This window comes from Balaenoptera physalus (assembly GCF_965194825.1).
Source record: "Balaenoptera physalus genome assembly, chromosome: 1".
Lineage (NCBI taxonomy): Eukaryota > Metazoa > Chordata > Mammalia > Artiodactyla > Balaenopteridae > Balaenoptera > Balaenoptera physalus.
In genome coordinates, this window is record NC_138882.1 from 6,469,285 (window position 1) to 6,487,676 (window position 18,392).

Here is an 18,392-nt window from a genome sequence, read left to right on the forward strand (position 1 = left end):
GCCTTGATTGCTGTAGCTTTGTAGTATAGTCTGAAGTCAGGGAGCCTGATTCCTCCAGCTCCATTTTTCGTTCTCAAGATTGCTTTGCTTATTTGGGGTCTTTTGTGTTTTCATACAAATTGTGAAATTCTTTGTTCTAGTTCTGTGAAAAATGCCAGTGGTAGTTTGATAGGGATTGCATTGAATCTGTAGATTGCTTTGTGTAGTAGAGTCATTTTCACAATGTTGATTCTTCCAATCCAAGAACATGGTATATCTCTCCATCTATTTGTATCATCATTAATTTCTTTCATCAGTGTCATATAATTTTCAGCTGTTAACCTTATGGGGATTCCCTTGTATATTATTTGTTGTTTTTCCCTTACTGCTTTGAATATTTTTTCTTTGTATTTAATTGTTGACAGTTTGATTAATACGTGTCTTGGCATGTTTCTCCTTGGATTTATCCTGTATGGGACTCTCTGTGCTTCCTGGACTTAACTATTTCCTTTCCCATATTAGGGAATTTTTCAACTATAATCTCCTCAAATATTTTCTCAGTCCCTTTCCTTTTCTCCTCTTCTTCTGCGATCCCTATAATTCGAATATTGGTGCATTTAATGTTGTCCCAGAGGTCTCTGAGACTGTCCTCAGTTCTTTTCATTCTTTTTTCTTTATTCTGCCCTGCAGTAGTTATTTCCCCTATTTTATCTTCCAGGTCACTTATCCGTTCTTCTGCCTCAGTTATTCTGCTATTGATTCCTTCTAGAGAATTTTTAAGTTCATTTACTGTGTTGTTCATCATTGTTTGTTTGCTCTTTAGTTCTTCGAGGTCCTTGTTACATGTTTCTTGTATTTTCTCCATTCCATTTCCCAGATTTTTGTTCATCTTTACTATCATTATTCTGAATTCTCGTTCAGGTAGACAACCTATTTCCTCTTAATTTTTTAGGTCTGGTGGGTTTTTACCTTGCTCCTTCATCTGCTGTGTGTTTCTCTGTCCTCTCATTTTGCTTAACTTACTGTGTTTGGGGTCTCCTTTTCGCAGGCTGCAGGTTCATAGTTCCTGTTGTTTTTTGTGTCTGTTCCTAGTGGGTAAGGTTGGTGGGTTGTGTAGGCTTCCTGGTGGAGGGGACTAGTGTTCTGGTGGGTGAAGCTTGATCTTGTCTTTCTGGTGGGCAGGTCCGCATCTGGTGGTGTGTTTTGGGGTGTCTGTGACCTTTTTATGCTTTTAGGCAGCCTCTCTGCTCATGGGTGGGGTTGTGTTCCTGTCTTGCTAGTTGTTTGACATAGGGTGTCCCACACTGTAGCTTGCTGGTCGTTGAGTGGAGCTGGGTCTTAGCATTGAGATGGAGATCTCTGGGAGATCGCTCACCGATTGATATTATGTGAGGCCAGGAGGTCTCTGGTCTAATGTCCTGAACTTGGCTCTCCCACTTCAGAGGCACAGCCCTGATGCCTGGCTGGAGCACCAAGAGCCTGTCATCCACACAGCTCAGAATAAAAGGGAGGGAAAAAAAGAAAGAAAGAAAGAAGAAGATCAAATAAAATAAAATGTTATTAGAATAAAAAATAATTATTAAAAAAAAATTACTTAAAAGTAATTAAAAAAAAAAGAAAGAAAGAAGAGAGCAACCAAACCAAAAAACAAATCCACCAATGTTAACAAGCGCTAAAAATTATACTAAAAAAAAAAAAAACAAACGAAAAAACAGACAGACAGAACCCTAGGACAAATGGCAAAAGCAAAACTATACAGACAACATCACACACAGAAGCATAACATACACACTCAGAAAAAGAGAAAAAAGGGGAAAAAAATATATATCGTTGCTCCCAAAGTCCACCTCCTCAATTTGGGATGATTCGTTGTCTATTCAGGTATTCCACAGATGCAGGTACATCAAGTTGATGGTGGAGATTTAATCCGCTGCTCCTGAGGCTGCTGGGAGAGATTTCCCTTCCTCTTCTTTCTTCGCACAGCTCCCGGGGTTCAGCTTTGGATTCGACCCCTCCTCTGCATGTCGGTTGCCTGCAGGCGTCTGTTCTTCGCTCAGACAGGACGGGGTTAAAGGAGCAGCTGCTTCGGGGGCTCTGGCTCACTCAGGCCGGGGGGAGGGAGGGGTCCAGATGCGGGGCGAGCCTGCGGCGGCAGAGGCCGGCGTGACGTTGCAGCAGCCCGAGGCGCGCCGTGCGTTCTCCCGGGGAAGTTGTCCCTGGATCACGGGACCCTGGCAGTGGCGGGCTGCACCAGCTCCCGGGAGGGGCGGTGTGGAGAGTGACCTGTGCTCGCACACAGGCTTCTTGGTGGCGGCAGCAGCGGCCTTAGCGTCTCATGCCCGTCTCTGGGCTCCGCGCTGATCGCCACGGCTCGCGCCCGTCTCTGGAGTTCGTTTAGGCGGCACTCTGAATCCCCTCTCCTCGCGCACCAGGAAACAAAGAGGCAAGAAAAAGTCTCTTGCCTCTTCGGCAGCTGCAGACTTTTTCCCGGACTCCCTCCCGGCTAGCCGTGGTGCACTAGCCCCTTCAGGCTGTGTTCACGCCGCCAACCCCAGTCCTCTCCCTGCGATCCGACTGAAGCCAGAGCCTCAGCTCCCAGCCCCGCCCGCCCCGGGGCGGGGAGCAGACAAGCCTCTCGGGCTGGTGAGTGCTGGTCGGCACTGAGCCTCCGTGCGGGAATCTCTCCGCTTTGCCCTCCGCACCCCTGTGGCTGCGCTCTCCTCCGTGGCTCCGAAGCTTCCCCCTCCGCCACCCCTCATCTCCGCCCGCGAAGGGGCTCCTAGTGTGTGGAAACCTTTCCTCCTTCACAGCTCCCTCCCACTGGTGCAGGTCCCGTCCCTATTCTTTGTCTCTGTTTTTTCTTTTTCCTTTTGCCCTACCCAGGTACGTGGGGAGTTTCTTGCCTTTTGGGAGGTCTGAGGTCTTCTGCCGGCATTCAGTGGGTGTTCTGTAGGAGTTGTTCCAAATGTAGATGTGTTTCTGATGTATTTGTGGGGAGGAACGTGATCTCCGCGTCTTACTCCTCCGCCATCTTGAAGCTCCCCTCCCCCCTCATTCTTTAAAATAACTCAGTGGTGTCTCTCTTCCTTGCAATGTGATAATAACAATTTCAATAACTATCCGTATTCTCTTCACAGGGTAATATTAAAAACAGATAAAGAAGATAACATTTTAATGAAAGATGTGATTTACAGAATTACAGTATATGCTTTCATTTTGTAAAAAAGACAGTGGGTCAGTAATTTTGTTCTTATCTACCAAAAGGTTTAGACACCTGCCATATTTTAAGGGACGCTAGTTTTACAAGCTCATTTATTTCCATGTTATCACATGATGTTGACCCCGCCACTGACTTACTGAAGCACCGTGGTTCTGGGGACCATCCTGCTGCCGTACACGTGGTCCGGGCCTCTTGTTTCCCAGTTTCACTTGTATAACCAGCCATGCAGGAAAATGACAGATTTTGGTTTATGCTCATTGGAAAGTAATAACTTTCAAAAGTATAGTAATATTGGGCAATCCTTCCATTTTCCACAGTTGGAAAACCACAGGGTTTCTCTGAAATGAGAAAATATCAAGCTGAACACTGAAAAATATATTTAAAACCATACAATTTGTGATCAAGTGACAATACATTTTAAAATTCAAAGTGTTTGCAGACACTGTACCTAGACTTATTTTTATTACTTAACATTTTAGAGTATTTTTTGACAATCCTTTTCAATCAGGAAGTAATCTGCTAGCAACCACAACACCCAACAGTCAGAATAAATCTGGGCAAGCCAGTTCCTCAGAGAAGCCTTCCCTAACTTTGTCAAACAGCACGTTCTAATAGAAACACCAGCCATATATGTATTTTTAAATTTCTAGCAGACACATTAATAAAAGGAACAGTTGAAGTTAATTTTAATAACAGATTTTATTTAACCCAATATATTAAAAGTACTTTATATTATTTTTTTCCTACTAAGTCTGAACTCCAGTGTGTATTTACACTCATGGCACACCCCAATATGGACTAGCCTCATTTCAAAATCCACATGTGATTAGTGGCCACTGTATTATTGGATGGGAAAGTTCTAGAATAGATGAGGTTCTCCTTAAGATACACAGTTACAAATTTTCATATGAATGGCTTTTGTTTTGTTTTTTAAGAAAAAGACAGACAACCAACTGAAAAAATAAAAGACTTGAGTGAGAACCTTACATTAAACGGTCAGAGGTCTAATAAAGAGGGCTCAGCTTTATCAGTCATCAGGGAAAGACAAATTTAAATCACCGTGAGATAGAAACACACATCCACAGGAATGACTGACCTGGAAGAGACAGACTGCCCCAGTGGTTGGGGAGGACATGGAGAAAACGGAGCTCAAGACCACTGCAAGTAAGAGTGTAAACAGGTACGACCTCTCCTGAGAAAACAGTACGGCAGAATATGTACAAACCACATTGAAAGCACATCTCTGTGCACCCACATGTGTAACAGAGTGTTCCTGGCAAGTCTCTGCATGTGGTACCAACTGGAAGCAACCAAGTGCCCACTGACGGCAGAAAAGACAAGCACGTATCAGACTATGCACACAAGGGATATTACACAGCAACACGAGTGTTAATGCTGATGGTGAATCTCGCAGACCTATGATTGTCTCCGCTGTGCCACCTAATTTCCTACTGCGTCCCCTCCTTTTTCTTTCTGCCAACCTCACCACCTCCCACCTTCCCCACTTGTGCCACAGGCCTCACTCCTGGCAGAAGGAGTGCCAGGAGTACCCTCCTCCCTTAGGCTTCATCCCCCCCACCCCTCCCCCACTCATTCAACCAAGCCCCCAGCCACTCCCCCTGGGCCTTTGTCGCCTCACTGGAGAGCTCAGCCATGGACCTGCTCCAGGCCCGATGCCCATCTCCTCAGATGTGCAGGCTGCCTGTGGGTACACTTGTCTGGAACCCCTCCAGCAGGTGCCAGCTGGGTTCTTACCCCTCAGGAGGACCAGTCCGTTCTGGAAGCTGCCACGGCTGTCAGGCAGAGACAGCCAGGAGAAATGTAGTAAAACGGGAAGTGAAGAACTGGCCCCCCTGCAACAGAAGGCTGAAGGCAGGGATCGGTGCCGGTGGTAGAATGCGAGGGAGGGGTGGTTGTTCTCAGGTTCTCACGCTGCACGGTGGGAGGTGCCGTTGCAGACACGTCAAGGGACCCTACACCCAGACTTGAGGTCCTAGGGTGGTTGGCGCTTTATCTTCTCAACAGTATCGTGTGGTGGCAGCTCAGAGGATGAGCCCGGCGCCCTCCTCCTGTCCCATCAGACCTCCGACCATCAGGATGCGGGGCGAGGGTCAACCAGGAACGCAGCAGAGATGGCCGAGAAAAATCAGGCCCGGGGGTTCTGCCCTCCATCCCAACAGGAACCGATGAAACACAGACCTTTACCCAAAGCAGTGGTTGTAGCCGATGGCAGCCTGGCGCCCGCGGGACCTGACCCAGGCCACTGCCCCTGGGCGCAGAGATCCTGGTGGCATCAAGCTCGGACACGCAGGCCAGAGGCGCCTTCCCAGAGCAGGGGCCACCGTCACCGCAGGCACCACCTCCTCCCACCTGCCTTCCCGTTTCCTGAAAGGCGCCGCCACCCAGCTGCCGCGGGGGCGACGGAGCGCGGGGAGGACCTGGGACCCGTGGGCGGTGCCAGGCGCGCGGGGGAGGAAGGTTGACTCGTGGACATTCAGGGGAGCCAGTGGCTGGACGGCCGTGCTGCGCTCCTGCTTGGTGCGCACCCAGGCGCCCTGAGCGTCCCTTCTTCGCACGAGGCCGGGTGGGTCCTCCGGCAGCGCTGGGCGGACTGCACCGCTCTTGCCTCGGCCCCGCCAGCGGGGAGCCGCTGCGTCTCCATCAGTTTGCAGAGCTTGAACGGTAACTCGGTTTCTCAGGCCACCTGCCAACCCGAGAAAGGCCAGAGGACAGTCTTGGGGTCCAGAGAGCAGTGTGACCGCGAGGAGAAGAGCCTGCCCGGAGCTCCCAAAGACACAGCGCGCGAGGCGAGGGGGCCGGGCTGCGCGCCCGGGTCCCTGGCTCATCGCGCAGGAGATCCAGCCGGGCAGCCGAGGGCATCCGTGCAGGGAAAGGAGCCTCCCCCACCAGGACTGGGCTTCACCCAGAGCCGGCCTCGCCGGGAGCCGTCGGACAAGGTGCACACGCCCCGCTGTGAGACCCGGAGAGGGAGGCCTGGAGGCAGCCTCCGAGGCTGGTCCTTGCTCCTGACCCCAGGGCCTCCCGTGTGGACAGCCCAGGGGGCCGTGATGGGGGCAGCAGGCCTGGGCCAGGAAGGATGGATGCTCGCAGAGTGAGAAACGGTCCAAACCGCAGGACCTCCCTGTTCTTTCGTCTCCAGCCCTCGCTCCCGCAAGCGGAGAGTCAGGCTTTGGGAGCGGGTGGCAGAGGTCAGGGAGAAAGAGCCAAAGATGACGAGCCCCAGCTGCAGGAGCGGTTCCACCGTCTGAAGGACTTTTCCTTTTGTGGAGGGAAGGCAGGAGGCCCCCCGGATATAAGAGGGTCCCCCCAGATTCTTCTTTTGGGTGCTTGGCGCTTTGATGCGGGGTTCTGTCCGGGGTCCACGGCTGGGTGGGGGGCGGTTCACCCCCATCCACCAGCCTCTGCTTGATCCTCTGCTTCAGCAGTTCCCACGCCCCTTCACCAGGCCTCCCACCAAATAACTAGCTTTATTTGCCTTTGGATGGCTGCTGGGGAGGGTGGGGCTGGCAGCAGCCTGGGCTTCACATGCCCTCCTTGGACCTGAGGCAAGGACCAGAACTGAGGCCAAACCCAAAGAACTCTACAGTCTGGGACCGCGTCAGTCCGTTCAGGGGAGGGTGCCGCCTCAGGAGATGCATGTTGGGGGGCCCAGGCCCTGGCTCTCATCCTCGGCAGCGCTGTTGCCTCATGGTCTGCGGAGACTTCATCCTCTGCAGATGGTCCTCTCCTGCTTCCCCTGTGGTGAGGATGGAGAGGAGGGTGCCACGGGGGGGAGGAGGATGGAGAGGAGGATGCCACGGGGGGGAGGAGGATGGAGAGGAAGGTGCCATGGGGAAGAGGAGGATGGAGAGGAGGATGCCACGGGGAAGAGGAGGATGGAGAGGAAGGTGCCACGGGGAAGAGGAGGACGGAGAAGAGGGTGCCATGGGGAAGAGGAGGATGGAGAGGAAGGTGCCACGAGGGAGAGGAGGACGGAGAGGAAGGTGCCACGGGGGAGAGGAGGATGGAGAAGAGGGTGCCACAGGGAAGCTGGTGGCCCAGGCCAGTCCCACAGCTCTCCTGGGGCTCCTATGCTTTTTCTGGGCATGTGTTCAAGCTCAGGGGGTGGGGGCAGGCTCCTCCTTGGCCTCTGGGGAGTTGGGGCTTGGCAGCACTGGCTCCTGTTCCAGGATGGCTCTGGAGAGCATCCCTTTGGAAGCCTCTTCCACCCACCTCTGGCACGTCACCCTCGTGCCAGATAATCCATGGTCAGAGAAGTCAGGATGGTTACCTGAGGTTTAGTCCTTTAAAAAGGGACATTTAGGAGGCTTCCGAGTGCCAATCAATGTTCTATATGTTGATCCGGGTGCAGTAAAATTTCATAAACATTTATAGAGGGGCATCCTATGATTTTTGCATTTTTCTGCATACATTATACTCCAAAGAAAACATTTGTTTTTAAAAATCTATCCTTATGTTGGAGACTTTAAAATCATAAATACACTTAAAAGAAAGCAGTTATTGAGCAGCCCCTAGGGTTTGTGTTGGGAGGAAGCGGCAGGTGCGTGGAAGACCCGGGCCGATGGGATTATTTTGCCTTCAATGCCTTGGGGACGACAGTCAACCCTCTTGCTACCCTGAGACATAAAATAATAGCAGTGCCCTCCCAGGGCTGAGGGAAGTGGGCAAGGAATTATGAGTAAAAGAAACTTTCCAGAGTCTGATGGAAGGAAGGAGCAGATAAAAACATGTGCAGGGGAGGCTCCGTCCCCTGAAGATTCTCACCATTTTCCACACCCGTACCACCAGGGATTTACAAAGAAGACTCTTTGGAACTAGCAGAAACTATAGGCAAAAGTTGAGGAATCTGATTATATGAAAATTGAGAATGTCTTTCCATGAAAAGTATCGTTGACAAAACACACACATCACATTTTGGAAGAAGGAATTTGCAATGTCTAAAAGTGACAAGAAGTTAAAATGTATTGTCTTCAAAGAGCTCCCACAAATCAGCTCTTTAAAAGGCAGAAAGCAGAGGGAAATGTTAATCTGTTATAATCAGGAAACGAAGAAAAGGAATTGAGCCCATAGCCCCACATGGGGGATATATACAAGCAAGAGAAATCTTCACAGAGAAATAAGGTGATTACATGAAAGCACTCATTTCAGAGTTACTTGAGGTTAGGAGGAAATTAGAGGAAACTATGTGTCCATCCTTAGGAGAGTGGATAAGTAAATATACGAAGGTAGGTAGCACTTAAGAGCAACAAACTAGATTCAGCAACGAGGAAATAAGTTTAAACAGTAGCAAGTAAAATGAAACAATAAGGAGATAAAATCTATGGCAAGCTTCCATTTATATGAATGTAAAACACACAAAACCAGACATAGTTTACAAAGATATTTGCATATTTAAGGATATATCAAACATTATAGTGGGTCCCAATAGTTTGGTTTTCAACAGTTGGGTTTTCAACAGTTTGGTTGAAAGGGAAACGGAATTCAGGGTCAGGAAATGAAGAGGGAAAATGTATAAATAAAACAAAAGTGACACTTTTCATAGGCCAGTGATGGTCATATGAAATGAGGAGTAGAGTTAACTTGCCCCCAAGATTCTGGATGGGGGTGGGGGAAACATGGGAATATGAGGTCATGGTCCCTGTCTTCAGGCAGCTGACATTTCTTTGTTTGTGTGAAAGAAGATTATAATTACACAATAATTAGAAAATTAGCTAGAATATTGCAGTGTTTTCATGGTATAGATAATAGACAATTATATCAGCTGTTTTTATCCCTATTTAGACAGAAAAATAAAAGGAAACTGCACGTAAAAATTATCTTATTGTAGATTTAAATGTGTAAGATGAATTCTATTTATTTCACTTTCATAATTTTAATTGCAGAGCCTCTTCTGGCAGAAAATTTGTAGTAAACTATTCAACTAAGGCAATTATATATAATCTGTCGGATATTTTATTTCAACAAATTTCCTAAGGTGTTTTAAAAGAGGCTTATGGCTGTGGTTTCCTACTTTGTCTACTCCTCTTGCTGATACTTAATGACTTGCCTGGTTTCTTATCCCTACAGCCCAAGAACATCGTTAACTATTCCTAAATAACCCACACTTGCACACTCACATTCACCTCACACATGAGGCAGTCTGGGTAGAAGGATTTCTAACAGTTAGGGAGTCCACAGGTATTGCTTGTCTGGACAGTACTGATTTACCCCTGTCGTCCCATTTGAGTATTAATAAAACCTGCTTTCACCCTGAGACATGTCCTCATTTACATATTCAATCATATGGTCCTCCTACTAATCATTACTTACTGTCTTCAACCAAAGAATAAAAATTAGGATAAAAATCAAGGTGTCAACAGTCAAAGATTTTGCTGATTATTTATGGTTCTTTTTAAAATTTCCCACATGAAAGCTCTCTCTTTAAGAGCAGAGAATTAAAATTGTACAAGCTGTGCAGTGTTAGGAATGAATTTTGGTCTGAAATTAGAATTAAGGTTAATTTACAGCTTCAATTGGTGGTACCGTTAGCCTGTTAGCCTGAAAACACTTTAAAGCATTTAGATCCTGGTCTCCTATACCCTCAAAACTAAAGATGCAAAAGGTTTTTTTTTTTTTGTCTTGTTTTGGTTTTCTAAGCTATGTTACGCTAAGAATAGTTTAGTAGTTTTTCTCAAAGGAAAAAGTCTGTCTAAATATTATAACAAATTATATTTATAAGTATCTTTTTAATAAAATTGGTACATAAAAATGAAAGACTATATTAAAAGTTCAAGAAAAATAATGTTAGAATTTCCCTTTATAATTATTAGAGAGTAAAGAATATTTAAAGTTAACTTTACCTTCTGCATTGAGTTCTCTTGAGATGATTAATATGATAATCAAAGCCAAGCCTTTCGACCTCATCTTCTATGGTGTGCTTAATAAAGGGTTTAACCATTCTAAAGTACTAGGGACTCCGCATTAAGTACACAATACGTCTCCTGAAAGAAGTTAATTATTTACAACATCTAAGTCCCTTTGTAACAAGCCTTACATTTGATTTAAAACAGTTTAGAATAATACTAAAAATACACAACTACATTAATTGACAGTACTTTTCACGCCACAGTCCAATAAGAACATGACCACTGATGAGGGCAACGATAACAGCAGCAAGATAATTAACTCAGGCTGCATAAAAAAAACAGGGTAAATTTTCAATGTTAATTTCCCAATGTAAGTCCATGGAGTAAAGTTCATTGGTGGCCATTGATTTCTTTACCACTGTAGATCAAATGAAGGGATGAACTTAGGTACATGAATTAATGGATCCCTGATGTGAAAACAGTGTTGTCTAGACCGCACTGCTAAAGGGAAAAGTGACCTTAATTGTCTCGAGCAGTGATAGAATAATATTATTGATTGTAAAGTCTAATGTTGAGAGAGGTTGTATGCTGTGGCAGGTGATTAGATAAGCACTGTGCCGAATTATATCATTCATGAAAAATGCTTTGACTATCTGGTCTATAGCAGGACATGCTCTAGTCTTGGGTTTATAGCAGTGAAAAAATAGATTCCAATGACTGTCCTCATGGAGTTTACATTCTAATGGGTTTTAGTTTAAACTACAAAATAATACTGTGAGGTGGGAACTATTATTATTTCAGTTCAGGAACTTTTTATTAAAATGCAACATATTAAGAGAAAAGTGCATGTACGATTAGTGCACGGATCAATGGGTTCTCACTAACTGAACACATCTGTGAACCAGCACCCAGAACAAGAGGATACACTAGTTCCCAGAGTCCCCGCTCCGGGTCATTGGCGAGGTCTACTCCCAGTATAAATACAATCTTGGCTGCTGACAGCATAGGTCAATTTTGCCTGGTTTTATTCTACATAAATGAAATCCTAGAGTTGTTTTTTTTTTTTTTTTTTAATATCTGCCTTCTTTTGTTTAACATTTTGCTTGTGAGATTCGTTCCGGTCTTGGGCTGTAGAAGATAACTCCTTCCCTGCAGTTTTCCACTCTGCTAATATGGCACAAATTACCCACCCATTCTACTCTTCATGGACATTTGGGTGACTTCCAGTTAAGGAATATAAGATGGCCTCTGCTTATTTTCAAAGATTATTTTTTAATTTGAAAAATTTCAAACATAACCTCCCCCTGGATTCTACCATTCACATTTTATTATACTTTTTAAAATCATGTACTTATTCATCTATCCATCTGTCCTTTTTTGACGCATTTCAAAGTAAATGGTAGGTAGTTGTGTGTACTCCTCTAAAAACTAAAGCAAATATATCATTAACCCAGTAATTTTAAATATTCTTTTGCCATGAAATTTACAAAGAAATGCAGAACTTTTAAGTGTACATTCTGAGCCTTGAGCAAGGCATACAACGGGATACTTCAAACCGCTGAAGTAAACAGCATCTCTAAATGTGGAGCATAGAAGTTGCTGAAGAGCAAACACCTGCACGCTGACAGCGAGGCTACAAGTCAGGATGGATTTTCACTTGAAAGCTGCCTGGGTGTGAGGGAAGCAGATCACTGCTTCCTGTCCTAGTAGGTCAGCGCTTATTTTAGAGAAGATAGGAACATACACGGAATTGAATGGTCTTGTAGGAAAGTGGCCATGGAACCCAGATAGCCTCAGAGAGAAAGTAACAATAGAAGGAAGACACTGAGTAGCCTATGTCTTTAATAACATTGTTAAGGTGAATATAAATGTCATCGGACTGTTCTTCAAATGTACCACAATAAAGATCAATCAAAATTATTGATAAGAGGAAGAATCTGTTCCAAATACTCAAACAATGTTCAGCAGGTATGAAACTTAATGATGCCTTGGCAAAGGAAAGGCAAAGTTTAGATCAAGTTTCATTTTGGTCTCATTTAGATAATTCAAAATAAACCATCACTATTCCAAATACAAAAGTTATCTGCAGTAATAATGGAATATTATTCATAGAATAAAACTCTACTCTCTAAGACTGGTTTCTGAAATAGGCTTCTGTATAATTGGAGAAAAAACGGGTCCATAATTTATGCAAGATGCAGAAGCACTGCTTTATGTAGACCCCCCCCCTTAAGTATTCCTAGAAATAAGCAGCTTTTTGGACTATTTCCTTCTTCCTTTATATAGGTTGGAATTTTTTACACACACCAACAAATACACATGCCCTCAAATGAAAATTGTAAGTAAATATTTATCTGCATTATATTTACCTCTGATAAAGAAGCTGTAAGCAAAATATTTTCATCGGAATTCTCCCTTTTTGGTAAAAGCAGAACTATAGTAGATTATCACTCTTTCTTGACTGAGTGAGCAATATAAAAATTAAAAGGAAGCCTGTTAGGAAGCCTAGCTACTAGCAACAAGCAATCCAAAAGACAGCATTTTCTTAATCAGCAAAGATTTTTAAATGAATTTTAAAAAGAATTTTAAATTTTAGATAAAAGGAACAAAGAATAGAAAATGTTTGTTACATATATCTTTTTAACTTTAACACAAAGTCAGATTTTAGAAGTTGTACAAGGAGAGCAAAAAGCACTTTCCATACGTGTGATCAGCTTTCCTATTTCTTTTCCTGTACATACTGAGATATTTGCCTTTGCTAATAAGGAATGCCAAGTGTGTCCATCACCATTTGAATAGCTTTCAGAGGATTTATCATTTCTTCCAAGTTATCTCTTCTCAACACCCAATCCGGTTTAAGTCTGTGAGAAGAATAAAAACCTCGCATTAATCCAGTTCCTCTCTTAGAAGACTCACGTGCATCGCTTTGTCTTAAGTGAAATGTGGTCCCTCCTGGACGCATCACCTCCCTCACAGGCCCTCACACGGGTGGGAGGCTTCATGTTATCGCCGTTTACGACTTTAGACTATTTCTCTCCATCTTCCCTGAAGGGTGATCCTGGCTCCTTTGAAGCTCAGGCTGTTCAGCTACCAAACCCCAGGGTTTTGTCTGTAAACCCGGTCCCTGGTCTTCCCTCAACTCCTGCCCCATCTCAGAACTTCAGCAGCCTTGTAGCTAAAGAGCCGACCCCTCACCTCTCCGTTTCTGCCCCCTTTCCTTTGGGTCCACTCAGCACACACCCCCGTCACACAATCACAAGATTAGCCTCTGTCACCCTCAGAAAGTGCCCGGCCACCGACTGCTCAGTCTGAGCCTTCCAGCCCGAACCACCACTTGGGATTCATCCACGCCCTTTGACTTGATACGTCCACGGCTCACAGCTTCCTCCCACTGCGGTGTCCGCTTCAGGGGACCTCAGCACGTGCCTGTCACCCAGCACAATGCTGGTCTCCTTTCCCTCCCGTCTAGCTCGGGTCCCTCAGTATCATCTCCGTCGCAAACGCCGTTAACGCTCTTGCTGCTCTTCCCTATTGAATTCGACTGGAAAGCTCTAGGTGGATTCCAAGTTGAATCCAGGCATCGGCCCTCTCCATTCCTGCACAGCTGGGCGTTGCTAAAGAAAACCTGCACCACCAGGCTGGCTGCTTTTATGCCAATGATTGGAATTACCTAGAAGTTGCTTCCTTTCTCTTTCGCCAAGAGGACTGTTTCCTTCTTTCCAAACGTCCCCTCCACACCCTCCCCCATCTGCTTCTGAGCTAATGTTTATCATCTCCTCCTTCACTGAGGAAACCGCAGCACATGCACCTTCCTCCCATGAATCCCCACCCCATACGCATTTCCACCTTCCTGTTCTTTCCAGTGAAAATTCCGAACAGCTGTTGATTGGGGGGTGGTCAGACAGGGTGGGTGTACATACCCCTACCGTGGAACAGCACTCTGTGGAGAAAGAGGTGCGATCTAAGCCATGCATCGACATGGATGAACCTCAAGAGCATCACGCTAAATAAAAGAGTCCCGTCGCAAAGAGCTACCTCTGTATGGTTCCATTTATGGGACAAGCAGAAAAGGCAAAACTAAAGGTACTGTACTCACATCAGCAGTTTCCAGAACCTAGGGGTTAATGGGAGAGAACTGACTGCAAGGGGGCCCAAGGGAACTTTGTTGTGACAGAAATATTGTATCTCAGTGGTAGTGGTTTCACAACTGTATACATTTGTCAAAACTCATTGAATTGCATACCTAAATAAAGGGTACATTTATACTGTTGGGAGTTTTACCTCAGAAAACTTGCTTATGTCAAAAGGAAAAAAAAAAAAGAACCTATTCATTCATATGTTAATAGTTTTTACAAGATAATTAATATTAAAATGTACCCAGTCCTTAAATAAAAATATGTAGTGATGGCTCCCACTAATAAATTTCATGCAAGTAGACTATTTTTACCTTATACTGTGAAACATGCATGCACAAAACCAATTTACAACTATTACACATTGTATAATTATGAGTAATTATAAAGCTAACTGCTATAAACCCAGGCCAAGAAATAGGTCACTGTCAACACTGTTGGTTTTGCACTAAGTAGAGAACTGATGAGTTGTAGAAAGGAAGTAGGGAAAGAGGGAGAGGAGAGAGGAAGGGAGGGAGAGAGAGGGAGGGAGGAAAGGAGGGAGGGAGGGAGGAAGGGAGGGAAGGAGGGAAGAGGGAAGGAAGAAAATTAAACATCATGAGTTAATCTAGTTCATCAAAATCAATTAAATCTTTTTGTTAATAAGCTAAAATCAATTAATCATTTTTAAATAAAATTGAACTGCCTGAGCAAAATGTAAAGTCACAGCTGAAGTTCAGTAATGGAGAATACACCAACAAACAAACCATACAAGTTAAGCATAGCAACTATTTAAAAGAAAAACCAACAAGCAGTATTTTTTTTGTTTTTTAATTAATTAATTAATTTATTTATTTTTGGCTGTGTTGGGTCTTCGTTTCTGTGCGAGGGCTTTCTCTAGTTGTGGCAAGCGGGGGCCACTCTTCATTGTGGTGCGCAGGCCTCTCACTATCGCAGCCTCTCTTGTTGCGGAGCACAGGCTCCAGACGCACAGGCTCAGTAGTTGTGGCTCATGGGCCTAGTTGCTCCACGGCATGTGGGATCTTCCCAGACCAGGGCTCGAACCCGTGTCGCCTGCATTGGCAGGCAGATTCTCAACCACTGTGCCACCAGGGAAGCCCAACAAGCAGTATTATTTGATACATAGACTTGGCTACCACAGGTACATCCTGGGTTTTGTGCCCATCCTGCTGCAGAATCCTGAGGGCATGCATCTCTCTGAGGACCATCAGATTTTCCGACATGACAATGGTAATAAAACCTACAGAAAATAGAAGTATACACCAGTTAAAGGCTAAAGGAAATGAAAACATTGAGGATTTTAATAAAAGATTAATTTTTTAAAAGTCAACTCCTAGTGGTTTTCTTTTTTCAAATATATTTTTATTTAATTATTACTTATTTATTTTTGGCTGCTTTGGGTCTTAGTTGCGGCACGCGGGATCTCTTCGTTGCGATGCGCGGGCTTCTCTCTAGTTGTGGTGTGCGGGTTTTCTCTTCTCTAGTTGTGGTGCGCAGCCTCCAGGGCGTGTGGGCTCTGTAGTTGTGGCACGTGGGTTTCAGAGCGCGTGGGCTCTGTAGTTTGCAGCACGCAGGCTCTCTTGTTGAGGCGCACGAGCTCAGTAGTTGTGGCACGCGTGCTTAGTTGCCTTGTGGCATGTGGGATCTTAGTGCCCTGACCAGGGATGGAACCCATGTCCCCTGCATTGCAAGGCAGACTCTTTACCACTGGACCACCAGGGAAGTCCCCCTAGTGGTTTTCTAATTCAGTTAGTTTTAACATTCTAAATATTATTGAACCATGCACCATGTGAAAAACTCAAATTCCGATGAAGTTTTTATGAGCAGTGTTCCATCAAAATGGTTCCAGTGGCATCAGACCGGTGTAGATTCCAGTCCCAACCAGTCATTATCATTCAGCGAGTCACTTAACATCTGAGCTTCTGTTTAGTCAGTGAAGTAGGAATAATAATACATACCTCACTGGGTTTTATAAAAATTTAAACTAGAAAATGTATTTAAAACATCCTAGTATTATTTGTAAATGCTCAGGAAGGAGTTTATTATACTTGTTGTTACATCTGGTACCACATCTTATCTATTTAAGAAACTAACAGGAGGGCTTCCCTGGTGGCGCAGTGGTTGAGAATCCGCCTGCCAATGCAGGGGACACGGGTTCGAGCCCTGGTCTGGGAAGATCCCACATGCCGCGGAGCAACTGGGCCCGTGAGCCACAATTACTGAGCCTGCGTGTCTGGAGCCTGTGCTCCGCAACAAGAGAGGCCGCGATAGTGAGAGGCCCGCGCACCACGATGAAGAGTGGCCCCCGCTTGCCGCAACTAGAGAAAGCCCTCGCACAGAAACGAAGACCCAACAGAGCCAAAAATAGATAAATAAATAAATAAATAAAAAGGAAACTAACAGGAAAATTGCTATATAACAAAATGGCAATAATATATAATGATGGGGTCTATTAACCTAATGAGCATTTATTAAAGGATTTTAAATTTGATACTGAGAGGTCAATTAAGCTAACCAAATGTCTTTATAAGTGAAACCATATTTTATTAAAGAATCTATTAAAAGTATATAATAAAAAAATTATCTTTTTTTCAAAAATCAAATGGTATACTTACCTTTAGGCTGATTTGTAGCCACAGAGGATTATATGACAACAACCGGTTCAGGACTTTCTGTAGTTCTCCTGAAATGCAAGTGAAAAGCAAGTAAGCTCAGACAACTAATCAAATAGAGATAGTCAATAAAATTTCACGGAGAGAAATCAGTGGCAAAAAAGGAAAGTCGCATACATGAAATAATTTAAATAAAGTATACTTCCACTCTTTAATATACATACATGATCACGTTTACGTTTGTGAGATTTTAGGCAGCAAAGCCAAACTCTGAAATACAACATTTCTAGAGTATATTTGAAGAATTTAAAGTTTAAAGAATTAATCTCAAGATTTCTGTAATGTTCTTACCCACATCTTTCCAAGAGTTAACCGCTTAACTTCAATGTCAATTTCAAGATTTTTCATAGCTTTAACCATTTTTTCAGAAGTCAATAAATGACACGAAGCACAACGTAATCTATTTCACTTGCAACGAGCGGTATAAGCTCTGAGAGACACTTCATCCTTGGTAGGAGCTCTCGGGACACTTAACACTTGCAAACTGTATCCCAAGTTGAACCACTTCTCACAACCACTATTGTCCAGGTTCCAACATGATCACCTCTAACCCAGACTAATGGGAGAGCCTCTCATAACTGGTTTCTCTGCTTCCACCCTCTTTATAAATTAGAAAGCTAAGCCCTTAAAGAATGTGATTTGTTAAAATTAAATTCTGAAATGCAATTTGAATTTTTATAAAACATTTTCTTCCCTCAGGAAGTTCTCGGTCTAGTACAGAAGTGTAGAAAGAATCACAATACACTATGGAAGAAGTACACATGAGGAGTCATGGGACAAGGGGAGGGAGAGCTAAGTCACCTAAACGGCAGGACAGCCTCCTGGCGGGGTTGACCCTGAGCTGACCCTGCAGTGGACGTGACACACCAGGAATGGGGCCTTCCACTGAACTGCAAAGTGCCTGGAGCCAAGAACACAGATAAGAAAAACAAGACGAAAAAGAGGTTGGAAGAGGAAGAAAAGAATTCAATATTATTAAAAATAACAGTGACAGCTAATAGTTGAATACTTCGTGCCAGGCACTATCAGAGTCTTGTAATTTAGGTTACCTCATGCAGTCATCACTTAAGTTGTTTATTATGGCTGTGATTAGAAATATCTTGAATGCAGAAAATTTAGGCTGGTTATGTTTTCTTAAAAGTGTAATAATTTGACTTCATTTCTAAAGCTTGGATTTTTCAAAAATAGCTTTTGGAGATTTTGAACCCTGACATTCAGGAATCAAGGTAAAACTTCATTTCTTCTCTCATCTTGAGGAGGTTGTGAGGCCTGAGAATTTTCATTTGATGATGGTGATAATTTACATATATGCTGAGATATACATATATATGCCATGTTATCTTTTACACATTGACTTGGGGATAGAATTGGACTAATTGACTCTGATTCTAGATCCTAATTTAGTCTGTAATTATCATTTATGAAAGAATCTGGACTTAAAATTGTGCAGTAAATCTCATGCACACGTTTTGGTTCCAAATGCACAGGCTTTGAATAATCTTTTACAAACATATCTGGTGAA

General features: G+C 44.1%; 1 protein-coding gene across 1 annotated transcript in view; it reads right to left on the bottom strand.

The window, feature by feature from the left end:
* Positions 1–14,706, bottom strand: part of F13B (coagulation factor XIII B chain) — a 41,379-nt gene extending 26,673 nt beyond the window's left edge. The window contains exons 1-2 of the mRNA XM_082425670.1: positions 10,060–14,706; positions 3,337–3,537 (exon numbers count right to left, since the gene is read on the bottom strand). Coding sequence (XP_082281796.1) covers positions 3,337–3,537; positions 10,060–10,123 — 265 coding nt within the window. The 5' untranslated portion in view covers positions 10,124–14,706. The remainder of the gene's footprint in view (positions 1–3,336; positions 3,538–10,059) is intronic.
* Between the last annotated feature and the right edge of the window lie 3,686 nt (positions 14,707–18,392).